The sequence below is a fragment of the Myxine glutinosa genome, chromosome 13 (genome assembly GCF_964187855.1).
Source record: "Myxine glutinosa chromosome 13, kmMyxGlut1.1, whole genome shotgun sequence".
Lineage (NCBI taxonomy): Eukaryota > Metazoa > Chordata > Myxini > Myxiniformes > Myxinidae > Myxine > Myxine glutinosa.
The window spans coordinates 68,918,666-68,932,859 of record NC_136273.1 but is presented as its reverse complement, the minus strand read 5'-3'; the positions used below and the strand labels follow the sequence as shown (position 1 = coordinate 68,932,859).

Genomic DNA, 14,194 nt, shown 5'->3' with positions numbered 1-14,194 from the left:
AGGCCGAGGAAGTAAGGCCAGTCATCTAGGCCCAGTTACTTTAGACAACCTGATTTCACTAAGCCTGAGTACACCCTTAAGTGAATAGAGTCGTGAAGTTGGGAATGTAAGGGAATGGAGTTGTGAAGTTGTGTCAAGGGAATGGAGTTGTGAAGTTGTGTTAAGGGAATAGAGTTGTGAGGTTGTGTTAAGGGAATAGAGTTGTGAAGTTGTGTTAAGGGAATAGAGTTGTGAGGTTGTGTTAAGGGACTAGAGTTGTGAAGTTGTGTTAAGGGAATAGAGTTGTAAAGTTGTGTTAAGGGACTAGAGTTGTGAAGTTGTGTTAAGTGAAGAGAGTCGTGAAGTTGTGTTAAGGGAATAGAGTCGTGAAGTTGTGTTAAGGGAATGGAGTTGTGAAGTTGTGTTAAGGGAATAGAGTTGTGAGGTTGTGTTAAGTGAATAGAGTCGTGAAGTTGTGTTAAGGAGGGAATGGAGTTGTGAAGTTGTGTTAAGGGAATAGAGTTGTGAAGTTGTGTTGAGGGAATAGAGTTGTGAGGTTGTGTTGAGGGAATGGAGTTGTGAGGTTGTGCAAAGTGAATAGAGTTGTGAAGTTGTGTTTAGGGAATAGAGTCGTGAAGTTGTGCAAAGTGAATAGAGTTGTGAGGTTGTGTTAAGGGAATAGAGTCGTGAAGTTGTGTTAAGGGAATAGAGTTGTGAGGTTGTGTTAAGTGAATATAGTTGCGAGGTTGTGCAAAGTGAATAGAGTTGTGAGGTTGTGTTAAGGGAATAGAGTCGTGAGGTTGTGTTAAGGGAATAGAGTTGTGAGGTTGTGCAAAGTGAATAGAGTTGTGAAGTTGTGTTTAGGGAATAGAGTCGTGAAGTTGTGCAAAGTGAATAGAGTTGTGAGGTTGTGCAAAGTGAATAGAGTTGTGAGGTTGTGCAAAGTGAATAGAGTTGTGAGGTTGTGCAAAGTGAATAGAGTTGTGAGGTTGTGCAAAGTGAATAGAGTTGTGAAGTTGTGTTAAGGGAATAGAGTTGTGAGGTTGTGTTAAGTGAGTAGAGTTGTGAGGTTGTGTTAAGGGAATGGAGTTGTGAAGTTGTGTTAAGGGAATAGAGTTGTGAGGTTGTATTAAGGGAATAGAGTTGTGAAGTTGTGTTAAGTGAATAGAGTTGTGAGGTTGTGTTAAGGGAATAGAGTTGTGAGGTTGTGCAAAGTGAATAGAGTTGTGAGGTTGTGCAAAGTGAATAGAGTTGTGAGGTTGTGCAAAGTGAATAGAGTTGTGAGGTTGTGTTAAGGGAATAGAGTCATGAAGTTGTGTTAAGGGAATAGAGTTGTGAGGTTGTGTTAAGTGAATATAGTTGCGAGGTTGTGCAAAGTGAATAGAGTTGTGAAGTTGTGTTAAGGGAATAGAGTCGTGAGGTTGTGTTAAGGGAATAGAGTTGTGAGGTTGTGCAAAGTGAATAGAGTTGTGAAGTTGTGTTTAGGGAATAGAGTCGTGAAGTTGTGCAAAGTGAATAGAGTTGTGAGGTTGTGCAAAGTGAATAGAGTTGTGAAGTTGTGTTAAGGGAATAGAGTCGTGAAGTTGTGCAAAGTGAATAGAGTTGTGAGGTTGTGCAAAGTGAATAGAGTTGTGAGGTTGTGCAAAGTGAATAGAGTTGTGAGGTTGGGTTAAGGGAATAGAGTCGTGAAGTTGTGTTAAGGGAATAGAGTTGTGAGGTTGTGTTAAGTGAATATAGTTGCAAGGTTGTGCAAAGTGAATAGAGTTGTGAAGTTGTGTGAAGGGAATAGAGTCGTGAAGTTGTGCAAAGTGAATAGAGTTGTGAAGTTGTGTTAAGGGAATAGAGTTGTGAGGTTGTGTTAAGGGAATAGAGTTGTGAAGTTGTGTTAGGGGTATAGAGTTGTGAGGTTGTATTAAGGGAATAGAGTTGTGAAGTTGTGTTAAGGGAATAGAGTTGTGAAGTTGTGTTAAGTGAATAGAGTTGTGAGGTTGTGTTAAGGGAATAGAGTTGTGAAGTTGTGCAAAGTGAATCGAGTTGTGAAGTTGTGTTTAGGGAATAGAGTCGTGAAGTTGTGCAAAGTGAATAGAGTTGTGAGGTTGTGCAAAGTGAATAGAGTTGTGAAGTTGTGTTAAGGGAATAGAGTTGTGAGGTTGTGTTAAGTGAGTAGAGTTGTGAGGTTGTGTTAAGGGAATGGAGTTGTGAAGTTGTGTTAAGGGAATAGAGTTGTGAGGTTGTATTAAGGGAATAGAGTTGTGAAGTTGTGTTAAGTGAATAGAGTTGTGAGGTTGTGTTAAGGGAATAGAGTTGTGAAGTTGTGTTAAGGGAATAGAGTTGTGAAGTTGTGTTAAGTGAATAGAGTTGTGAGGTTGTGTTAAGGGAATAGAGTTGTGAAGTTGTGTTAGGGGAATAGAGTTGTGAGGTTGTATTAAGGGAATAGAGTTGTGAAGTTGTGTTAAGGGAATAGAGTTGTGAAGTTGTGTTAAGTGAATAGAGTTGTGAGGTTGTGTTAAGGGAATAGAGTTGTGAGGTTGTATTAAGGGAATAGGGTTGTGAAGTTGTGTTAAGGGAATAGAGTTGTGAAGTTGTGTTAAGTGAAAAGAGTTGTGAGGTTGTGTTAAGGGAATAGAGTTGTGAGGTTGTATTAAGTGAATAGAGTTGTGAGGTTGTGTTAAGGGAATAGAGTCGTGAAGTTGTGTTAAGGGAATAGAGTTTTGAGGTTGTGTTAAGTGAATAGAGTTGTGAGGTTGTGCACAGTGAATAGGGTTGTGAAGTTGTGTTAAGGGAATAGAGTTGTGAAGTTGTGTTCAGGGAATAGAGTCGTGAAGTTGTGTTAAGTGAATAGAGTTGTGAGGTTGTGTTAAGGGAATAGAGTTGTGAAGTTGTGTTAAGTGAATAGAGTCGTGAAGTTGTGTTAAGGAGGGAATAGAGTTGTGAAGTTGTGTTAAGGGAATAGAGTTGTGAAGTTGTGTTAAGGGAATGGAGTCGTGAAGTTGTGTTAAGGGAATAGAGTTGTGAAGTTGTGTTAAGTGAAGAGAGTCGTGAAGTTGTGTTAAGGGAATAGAGTCGTGAAGTTGTGTTAAGGGAATGGAGTTGTGAAGTTGTGTTAAGGGAATAGAGTTGTGAGGTTGTGTTAAGTGAATAGAGTCGTGAAGTTGTGTTAAGGAGGGAATGGAGTTGTGAAGTTGTGTTAAGGGAATAGAGTTGTGAAGTTGTGTTGAGGAAATAGAGTTGTGAAGTTGTGTTGAGGGAATGGAGTTGTGAAGTTGTGTTAAGGGAATAGAGTTGTGAGGTTGTGTTAAGGAGGGAATGGAGTTGTGAAGTTGTGTTAAGGGAATAGAGTTGTGAAGTTGTGTTGAGGGAATGGAGTTGTGAAGTTGTGTTGAGGGAATAGAGTTGTGAGGTTGTGTTGAGGGAATGGAGTTGTGAATTTGTGTTAAGGGAATAGAGTTGTGAAATTGTGTTGAGGGAATAGAGTTGTGAGGTTGTGTTGAGGGAATAGAGTTGTGAAGTTGTGTTGAGGGAATGGAGTTGTGAAGTTGTGTTGAGGGAATAGAGCTGTGAGGTTGTGTTAAGGGAATAGAGTCGTTAAGTTGTGTTGAGGAGGGAATGGAGTTGTGAGGTTGTGTTAAGGGAATAGAGTTGTGAAGTGGTGTTGAGGGAATAGAGTTGTGAGGTTGTGTTAAGGGAATAGAGTTGTGAGGTTGTGTTAAGGGAATAGAGTTGTGAAGTTGTGTTGAGGGAATAGAGTTGTGAGGTTGTGTTGAGGGAATAGAGTTGTGAGGTTGTGTTAAGGGAATAGAGTCGTTAAGTTGTGTTGAGGGAATAGAGTTGTGAGGTTGTGTTAAGGGAATAGAGTCGTTAAGTTGTGTTGAGGAGGGAATGGAGTTGTGAGGTTGTGTTAAGGGAATAGAGTTGTGAAGTGGTGTTGAGGGAATAGAGTTGTGAGGTTGTGTTAAGGGAATAGAGTTGTGAGGTTGTGTTAAGGGAATAGAGTTGTGAAGTTGTGTTGAGGGAATAGAGTTGTGAGGTTGTGTTCAGGGAATAGAGTCGTTAAGTTGTGTTGAGGGAATAGAGTTGTGAGGTTGTGTTAAGGGAATAGAGTCGTTAAGTTGTGTTGTGGAGGGAATGGAGTTGTGAGGTTGTGTTAAGGGAATAGAGTTGTGAAGTGGTGTTGAGGGAATAGAGTTGTGAGGTTGTGTTAAGGGAATAGAGTTGTGAGGTTGTGTTAAGGGAATAGAGTTGTGAGGTTGTGTTGAGGCAATGGAAGCGTTAAGTTTTGTTAAGGGAATAGAGTCGTTAAGTTGTGTTGAGGGAATGGAGTTGTGAAGTTGTGTTAAGTGAATAGAGCGGTTCTTTCGGCTGAACTCAAGCAAATGAACTCTTTCATGGGGATCGTTTTTTGGGCTTGTTACACATTTTATTGCCGATCCTAAAATGATCGAAACACACACACACAAACACACACACACACACACACACACACACACACACACACGCACACACACACACACACACACACACACACACACACACACACACACACACACACACACCTTCAGTAGCACCAAGTGTATCAGTTTCAACACGAATCGTTTTGTACAAAGTCGTTGCTCAAACAGGACATTCTGTCCTAAGAGACATCTCAAACACATTTCGATCTGTCCCGTAAGGCCGGACGTCCATGTACGTTCGCGAGCACCACAGACAAAAGGAACGTTCCATGGTAATGGACACAAGTTCAGAATATTTCATTTATTAACAGGAACATAAAGATTTTAAAATTTAAAACTCGTTGCCAAACTTGTACCAAGTACCTCGTAAGTAAAAATCAAGTTACAATCAACATTATATCATAGCTTGCATGTTCAACAAATCGGAACTGTCTTTAATTTTGGAGAAATAGACACGTAAATAATAATAATATTAATAATAATAACGATAATAAAAAATAAAACAAGTATTTTAATGTGAAGGCACCGTTTTGTGCACCACATAACAAAATGATTGCATTCTCCAGAAGTTATTCTAATGTGTGTGTATCGACACGTCTGATATGCATCGATAGTAAAAAAAAAACGTCCTGCATCCAGGTGTGCGTCCATAATATCACGTTTAGTGCAATATTGCACCTTTGCGCATCACACCACAGCACCGGTGATGATCTTTATGATTTACCATGATGGCCTATCGCTCTTTGGTTTTGCTCTATAAATACTATAGATAGGCGTGTACCTGTTTGGTATATATCTACATTCACCGGTCAAAATATTTCAGATTGCGTGAAATAGTGGGGTGGGCCCTCTCTGACCTGCTGGATATACTAGGCAAGGGTCTGCTCCTCCGCCAGGGGCTAGAGCGAGTTATGGAGGGGCACACATAATTTTTTAACATGGTAGCTGTTGTCTGGGCATGGTGTTAAGGTTGACCATATCTTAACTACCATTTCCTTCCCCAAAATTTGGATTGCAGGTGGACTATGGTAATGACCTAGAGTCCGAGACTGATCTTTAATTAGCTCACCTGTGAGCTCCTATTATAATGTCCCTCGAGATGCCACCACAATTCTTCTGCTTACCCATGTAGTGAAACTATTAACGTTCACACCCCACCTCCTCTATATGAAGCTATAGCCTACACCTATACCTCGTGACGTGGAACATGATATGGCCATTATAATCCACAAAATCCATAACAGGTGCACTGGTGCAGCGCAAAGCCGTTTACCTTACTCTATGGTTTTGGCCAGTGAATGTACACCTGTGTATCTCTAAACGTGCACCGACGTCGGTGTTTTTACACCGGGTGTCATTTTTCGGTATGTACATGGGTGCCGTTTTCAAGGCATTTTTTGTGCTGAGGATCACCTGTATGAAAACAGTCCGTTTAACCTCGATGCCTACGAGTAGTTTGGTTCCACATAAAGCAGACGTAGCGGTTTCCTGCATCGTGAATACGCAAGCGGGGCTTTGCAGACAAATCAAAACATTTCCCTTCTCAACATGAAAACGTTCCCAAAAGTTTTTTTTTATCACAAATACCACACCATCTGCAAACTTCACCTGATGAGGTCAAACCGCCATGAAGTTAAGAACCACAAGCATTGAAAATAAAACATTCGTGTTCATAAGTGTGGCTCGACAGCTCGAGAGCATGTCGGACAATTCCTTTTTGCATCAATGTTGTTAACCTTAGTGGTCTCCCAAACCGATAAATCATTGCGCATCTAATGTCAGCAGCAACATCTGAACAAGATAACAGTGCCAGGCACTGAGAAAGAGCACCTTGAAGTTCCATAAACAGTTGAACACACGAGGAAGAAAGTACAAACCAGAGGAGGAAGAAGGTACAGACACAAGAGGAGGACAAAAAGATTCGCAATAAAAAGGACAAAACGTTGTTTTTTGAGTCAGAGGGACAACGAAGTACGCTTGATACCAGCAACATAATACGACGCGGAAAAAAAGGCAACAATATTGACAGAAATAATAATATGGTTATGAAAATAAAGAATAGGGAATTGAAAGACAAACTTTCAGCATAGAAATAGCACAAAGGGCATAATGTTCATGCATAGTTGATGATGCCGAGATCACAGTTGATGGAACGGGCCATAGATGGCAAGACGAGCAAGATGTAGTCGAGTCATAGGGTGCAGTATGATGTGCAGTCTTGAGGCTCGAGAACAAGTGTGAAGACAGGAGAGTGGTGGAAATGGAGGACTCAAGACGACGGTGGTGAAGAAGGTTATACGGGCTACAGATGAACATTGGCTCAAGGCCTCTCAATCTCACCGGCATTGAAACAACCCTCTGGCAGTGCATTGGCAATCTCTTCAAGGTTCTTGATGTCAGCGGTGATCTTATTCATGTCGGTTTCATAAGACTGCATTGCTGTGAGTTGAAAGTTCAATGTCGCTTCAAGCTCTTGCATGCGACGGTCCACTTCACCATCGGGACCCAGAGACCTCTTGGCTTGTCCAAACTGAGTCTCCAAAATGGTCAGTTGCTTCGTGTCCACAGCCTCAACCGATCCTGGTTCAGAAAGACATATTGAGTGGCAGAAGAAGAAGAAGAAGCATATTGGGCGCAACAATATTTATCAACACCTGCTGTCTTAACAGCACGTTGACAACACTAATATGCCCGCAAGATCATGGGAAATGCAAAATCACGATAAACACTAAGTCATCAATTTGCACATTTTCTTTTCCACCAAAGCAACACACTTTAAGTAGCAACTTCAATAAAATGGATGGCGAGCAACTGATGTTGAAGTGAGTCTTAGAGAGTGGAAAACTAAAAATGGAGCCAGTCCATCTCAAATTTGCGATGAAAATGAAGAAAAGCAATATTGATGAAAAATAAGCAAGTCCATCTTTACCCGATGATTAAATGAGCAAGACAAGTGAGGCACGACTCAAAGAGAAACACAATGTGAGCCAACAAGTGATGATGGACTCCCATTTTCCACGATGACAAGAAGGATCACAAGTAGGCCTCACCTAGACCCTTGATGAGGTTCTCAATCTGTTCAAGGGTGGAGTTGACAGCAGCCTTCACCCTACGTGCCTTGTCCTCTGCATCTTGTGCACTACTGGCAGCCTAGAAAGAAAAGTACAGTTTGTAAGTCGATTCTCAGCTCTTAATTTGGAGTTTGCATTTTGCCTCAAATTTATGCACCCTGTCTTTCATAAGCCTGCAGACACTTCCTGTGGTAGTGTTGTTAATGCACATTGCTGTCCTTTGGCATACCAGAGATTCATTGACGACAATCATCAGTATTACATCACCCCGAATCAGCGAATGTCAGGGCTTTGTCTCAATGGTAAAAATGGGGTTAGGTTCACAGAGGCCAGTGGTTCATGCTTTTTGATCTTGCGCGGTCCCCAAAAATCGTTTTGTTTGGGGTCTTGAGCCCAGAAAAAGTGAACTCTTCGGAGTTTAAGCTTGAAGGAAGATACAGTATTCTGCATTATCTTACAAAGATAGACGTTGAGTTTAAATTGCATAATTAATTATTTTTTCATAATTAGAATTTCATTTTATGTATTTTACATCTAAAATAAAAGTTCGTTTTACTTACCATGAACCAGCCTCACTGATTGGCACAATATTTACACCATATACTACACTTTAATCGTGTGCATGACTAAATGAGTCATGACTTAAAATTAAACTAGATATTTCATAAAAGAATCACTCGCGATTCCCAATCAACAATATATAATAAAATCATTACGCAAGAAACCAAGTAACCCTCCTCCCCACATTGTAACCCAATTATAATCTTCTTCTCCCTTCCATTACGTTAGTTCTTCAGCCTGTTGTTTGTGTCCTTTATGACATCCTTAAAACAGTAAATTTACTGCATCTTTCCATGCAAATCCAATAATCCACTGTCATGCAAACACTGGGGTTCCTCATTCCCATTGAACAAAGACCTACCCTTTGCACGTTTATCGAATCTTCATTAGCTTGGCTTTGTTTTGTGCGAAGCCGGTTTTCAGTATCCTGGACCCATCTCTGCAGTTCAGATGAATCCATTTGCAAAGTCTCTGCATCTTTGTCCAGTTCAGTCACACGGTATTCCAAATTCGTCGTATCCTGGACAGGTTGGGCAAGTGACAAAGTGTGCATGTTCATAATTATAGTGAAATCACTCGTGAAAGTTTTCAAATCAAACATGCTTACCTCTGAGATAACGACAAAGAGTTTGTTTCATAAGAAAAAGGTTGAGGAGATATATACACTCAAATCTATAGAGCAACGAGAAATGCAGTTTAAAACGTCAAACAGCAAAATAAGAGCCAGATAAGAGGGGCAGGCAATCGAGAAAGCAAAATGCCTAAAGATGTCCTAAATTAAACATACCAGTAAAGCTTGTTTGGCCAATGCTTCGGCTTGGGTAGCTGTAGATTGAGCATCGCGTGCATCATTCGCTGCATTACCAAGAGCTCTTTCAGCCAGTTCCGTCAGGCGGTTTGCTTCATTGATGTTGTTCTGGATAATTGGCACACGCTTCAGGGCTTCTTCAGCTGCAGTCTTGTTGGCACTGACACGGCTGTCAAAGTCTGAAAAGACACCGATCAGATTGTATGTCTGCTTGTGTGCCTGTGCGTACACTGTACCCAATTCTAGACTCAGTTTGGTCAATTTCTTGGCAATGATGTCTAATGCCCTCAGGGCAACGTTGAATAATTCTCACCTTGAAGCGAATCAAGAGTATCCTGTGCTTCTTTCAATGTGTTTTCACCTTGGGTTTTAGCCTTTTGAGCTTCATCAAGTGCAGCATTGGCACGAGCTAAAAGCTGGTCTAAGATCTGCAGGAAGTGATAAAGCAGGATGTTTAACCTACCTGCAGCATTAGTTAGTGCACAAAGCAGTTCGATAAGCAAGAGGGGCAAAATTTATAAAAAGGTGGAGGAAATCAGGTGCAAGAAATAAGTTCAAGCCAAGGAAGCGAACACACAAAACCCATGAAAGAACAAAAGAAGGAGTTAAAGCAAGGGAAAAAGTATCACCACCAAAACACCAAAACCTTGATTCCCGTTATGAAGGAAGCAGGGAAGATTCTGTAAGCCGGAACCCATCACCACGGCCTTGACTAGCATGAAAGGAATGTGACATTACCTTCCGTTTCTTCGCCCCCTCATCTAGAAGTCTCTCTGTCTCAGTGATTGATGGTTGGACCCTTAGTACACTGTTGGTAATCCCATTTTGTGTTGTATTTAGCTGACTCAGATAGTCCGCCAAGGTATTTTCCATGTCATTTTGTCGCCGCTATGACGGTTGATTATTGATGTGGATTTAGACGAAGCAAAAAATGGGGGTGAAAGGTTGTGGGTGGAGAAGGGGTTCGGGTGGAAAAACAAAAACACAAAAGGTTAGTGATTCAGTTCACGTATATCTACCTGTTGCTCAGCTTTGCCTCTGCTGAGTATTCTTTGTGCATTTTCCTCCTTAGGCTGCAAATTTGTCAAGATTGTCTGCAGGGCCTGTCTTGATTGCTCAACCCGTTGATCCAGACCCAAGGATTTGCCTTTAACATGCTCTCCGATGACCTGCATTAGTTGATACACCAGAAAATAGGTACACACAGTATAATGAGCCAGATGAAGGTTCAAGATCAACTGATTTATTTCCGCATCCACCCGGTGACTGTCGTATCCGCCAACAACAACAACAACTCATGCATAACACACAGAGAAAGCTATAATTTCAAGATCGTGCCAGCAATAAAATTACTATCAGGACATGGCGTAGTTCCTCTGTAAAATTGAACTCGACTTCCATTCAAGAAAAGTAAAACCATGTGATGTCTGAGTTGCACTTGTCGATGCAAACATTGTAATTCCAAAACGAAAACACAAGAATGTAATAGGACATGTGATATACATAACTTGCCTAGTATAAATGCACAACAATCTATCAAAATATCATTGTTTGTCTTCGACTGCAGATTCAACATAATTATTGGGGAAAATGCCAGGGGCAGAGAAAAGGCCCCTTTATATGGTATGTGACATGTGGCAAACTACAGAAAAGAAGGGATCTTCCATGGATTGTAGAAAATGCCAAACAATAGAAAAGAAGGTACATTGAATAAATCTCGTGTTCATGCTGGATTACCCTTGTGTTCTTCGGAGGAACCAAGTAATTCTCTAGAAAAGTTCATATAAAGGGGCACCAATTAGATTCATACAGTTCAAAAAAACTTTACGTACTGACGGGTTTTAACCTATATATGTAGGGTGCCCCTTTATGTGAACTTTTCTAGAGCATTACTTGGTTTCTCCTTGGTGTTCTTTAGCATACCAGAGCTCACTGACGACCATTATCAGTCTCGCATCACCCCGTTACAGTGGAAAACGTGTGACTATTTGCCAGCATGAACAAAAAGATCAGAAGCTAATATCGTCCTTCAATGTCTTGTCTATATTATCACAGCCATGCTGTATCCTCCCTAGGCCTTGCTGTGCCTTTGATCTCTTAAAACTAGTACACTGTATTATCTCAAGCACTAGTTACTGTTGCACAGAATGCTACAAAGCACACATTGATACAGTATTTGCTTAAGGATAAAGGTAAGGGTGAGTCATTTTTGGAAATCATAAAATATAGCAGTCCTTGCTATATTTGGGTTCAAGCCTTCCAACACATTTCCATGTCATGTACTATTAATTTGAAACCTTCTTGATACTTGTTGGAAGTACATGCAGCAAGCTAGACATTATTGAGATTTGCCATGTTGTCTGAGAATAACCACTGATCTGAATTTGGCCGAAAAGGTCAAGAACTCAAGAAGCTTGATGATACGCCGAAGCCATCAGTGGGAAATATCACAAAAAAGTTCAGTTGTTTGCAGTCACAATCTCAATAATCATCAACAATTGCAATGGCATTCTTCAGCAGTGGGAGAGCCATGCATTAAACCTCAGCTGCTGAATAAAAAGGAAAAGATGTTGACATGGAAGAAGCACCCCTCTGGTGCCTCCAGCATGTTAGAAGCAAATAGTTTCCAGTGTCTGGGCAAATTTTGGTGAAGATCCGAATGTGGATCTGGATACGTACAAGATGTTTTTAAAATATTAAAGTGATTCTTCATCATTGAGTCATCGGGCTAAAACGATATGAACCACCTTTAGAGGCCATTTTCCCCGCAGGGCGGGGGTTGGCCTTTTTGGGCACCGTGGTCCCCTTTTTTGAAGCAATGTTTTATGGCCCTCCCTGCAACCAACCCTGTTGGTCACCTCTTGTGACACACAGGGAATTACCAGTGAACTGGTACTCAATTTGCCGACCTCAGAGGGATGACAGGCTGAGTCAACCCCCCTGGCGTTAATTCAGCGATCGACCGGGATTCGAAACCAGGATCCTAGGATCCCAAGCCGGCACCCTAACCGCTAAGCCAACACCACACTTGGGCTAAAACGATATATAGCATGATATTTCAAAATTTGTGGACGGATTATGACAAAACTTGGTAGATGAGTTGGGTCGGTGACAAGAACGAGCCGATTCAATTTTTGGTTCAGGTCCGAATGCAGATCTGGCCTATCAGTGGGATACAAAAGGTAAACTGTTCAACTTGGCGGGGGTATGTGCTCTACCGAGTGCCGGTCTAGTACTACAGTGCACTTTTCGGTCAATCCTTAAAATTCGAGAAAGAACAACTACAAGGGGTAAAGCATCAGTTTAATTTCTTGCATCCACCAGCAATATGACAGGAAATGCCAAAGGGAATTGATTGTCAGGGGCAAAGACAAAAATGATGGCCCCTCTAGCTGTTTATCCGAGACAAGAAACACCATTTATCAACCCAACACCACAGACAAGAAACACCATTTATCAACCCAACACCACAGACAAGAAACACCATTTATCAACCCAACACCACAGACAAGAAACACCATTTATCAACCCAACACCACAGACAAGAAACACCATTTATCAACCCAACACCACAGACAAGAAACACCATTTATCAACCCAACACCACAGACAAGAAACACCATTTATCAACCCAACACCACAGACAAGAAACACCATTTATCAACCCAACACCACATCCATAATGTCTGTGCCCATCCTGATTAGAGGATCGTCAAAATAAACTTCAAGGGGCTCTACCGTTCATAGATATTGAAATGTGGAATTGCTGTCGTGGACAGTCACGAGGTTAACAGTGTCATTGAACTTCCAAAGAAGTTCACCATCTTGGACACCGGTTGCATAGCCTGGGAAGTGTAGAATAATTCAGTGAAGGAAACCAATACTAATTGCTTCAGAAATACGGGCTTTGGCAACTTCAGCAATCAATGGAATCGACGAGTGAGATCGTTGAGATGACAGAGGGAGTCGCCACCTGAGACTTCAAAGGCGTGGTCCGATGATGACTCGGACTCCCGTGATGACAACAGACAAACACAAACATGAATACGTAAATCAGGAAAAATCAGCTGCGTGCATCCACGGTCTGCACAGAATATTGTGAATATAGAGCAATGACATGTACCGACCACTACAACCACGTATACAACTTCCAAGCTACTAGAAACATGCGATGTGATTCACAAGGTAGTTGTGATAGGTAAGGTCAGTCTTTTTGGACTGCCACTTGTAACATGTTTAGTTGCCGCATGGTCAGGTGGTTGGCGGTGACTAAACTGGCACCCCTCACTGACTGCTCGTATGGAGGGTGACTGTGACACCTTGCCAGGACTAAAAACAACTCCTGACAAAGGGTGGATTAACTCCCAAAGGGAGACAATGTCCATCCAATAAGGAGATGGTGTGTCCTAAAAAAACAACATCCAGTTTGGACTGGTTTGAGTCATACCAAAGCCGATAAAAATGGTACGTGCTGCTCCCTGCTTGACGTTCAGCATTTGAAAGGATACAGCATGGACAATCCCCGTCGGTTGGCATCCATGAGGAGGAGGAAATGCCCAGCTGAGTACAATGAGAAGGGCGTTGCTTCTTATGACGCATTATTGTTATGATGTCGCTGGTACCCAGAGAATCCCAGGAAGTGCAGGCAGTGACGGCACTTCCCCAAAACTCAGTGGGTGTTGTTACGGATTCGGCACTTATTATTATTGTTGTTATTATTATTATTGTGGGTTCTAAGTATTATGGTTATTATTGTTTAAAGGAAATGGTTATTGTGGTGAAAAGGTTAAAAAGCGCTCCTGGTAAAATGTGGCCGGAAATCCGGATCGTGACCTGGAAGACAAGGGGAGTGAGGAGGATGAGGCTTGGAGAGAAGTAAAAAGACGATCTTGGTTGAAGCTCCATACCGAGCGGTCGAGCGTACAGGGCGAGTGAACTTCGAGTCCTTGAAAGGAAGTTCGTGCGATAGATGATATCGCCGGAGTGCTGTGGAGCCTGCGTAGTCGGGTATCTGCATTGAGGTTCCGGAGTATCCTTGCCTCGAAGCCCCGGCCCGAGTGAAAGCCGTCCGCCATTTCGCCACGCGCACTGCCTTCAGTGAAAAAGGTTTTTGTCGCGTCGGCCGGGCATTATTCCCCGGTGGGTTGCCGGGGACGGCTGTGCAAGAAAGTGGCTTTTGGGGATTATAAGGAGACTCGCTGATTGAACCGCAAACGTGTACGTCGGAGCGCGTCTTTGGGAGGTTTTCCATTCCACCGCTATTTTGCTGGGTGTTGGACCACGTGACCTCTGGGTTGCTTCGATCGTCCCCGCCTCAATTGATT

General features: G+C 42.0%; 1 protein-coding gene across 4 annotated transcripts in view; it reads right to left on the bottom strand.

Annotated features, from left to right (window-relative positions):
• Nucleotides 1-4,716: 4,716 nt before the first annotated feature.
• Nucleotides 4,717-14,194, bottom strand: part of LOC137439004 (laminin subunit gamma-1-like) — a 241,952-nt gene continuing 232,474 nt past the window's right edge. For 2 of the 4 annotated variants that reach the window (XM_068134563.2, XM_078767619.1), the window contains 6 exons: nucleotides 9,890-10,039; nucleotides 9,184-9,298; nucleotides 8,850-9,049; nucleotides 8,424-8,582; nucleotides 7,481-7,580; nucleotides 4,717-7,010 (listed from right to left, as the gene is read on the bottom strand). In XM_068134563.2, coding sequence (XP_067990664.2) covers nucleotides 6,751-7,010; nucleotides 7,481-7,580; nucleotides 8,424-8,582; nucleotides 8,850-9,049; nucleotides 9,184-9,298; nucleotides 9,890-10,039 — 984 coding nt within the window. In that variant the 3' untranslated portion in view covers nucleotides 4,717-6,750. Of the gene's footprint in view, nucleotides 7,011-7,480; nucleotides 7,581-8,423; nucleotides 8,583-8,849; nucleotides 9,050-9,183; nucleotides 9,299-9,608; nucleotides 9,759-9,889; nucleotides 10,040-14,194 lie in introns of all 4 variants that reach the window. The other 2 variants (XM_068134561.2, XM_068134564.2) reach the window with 1 other exon arrangement.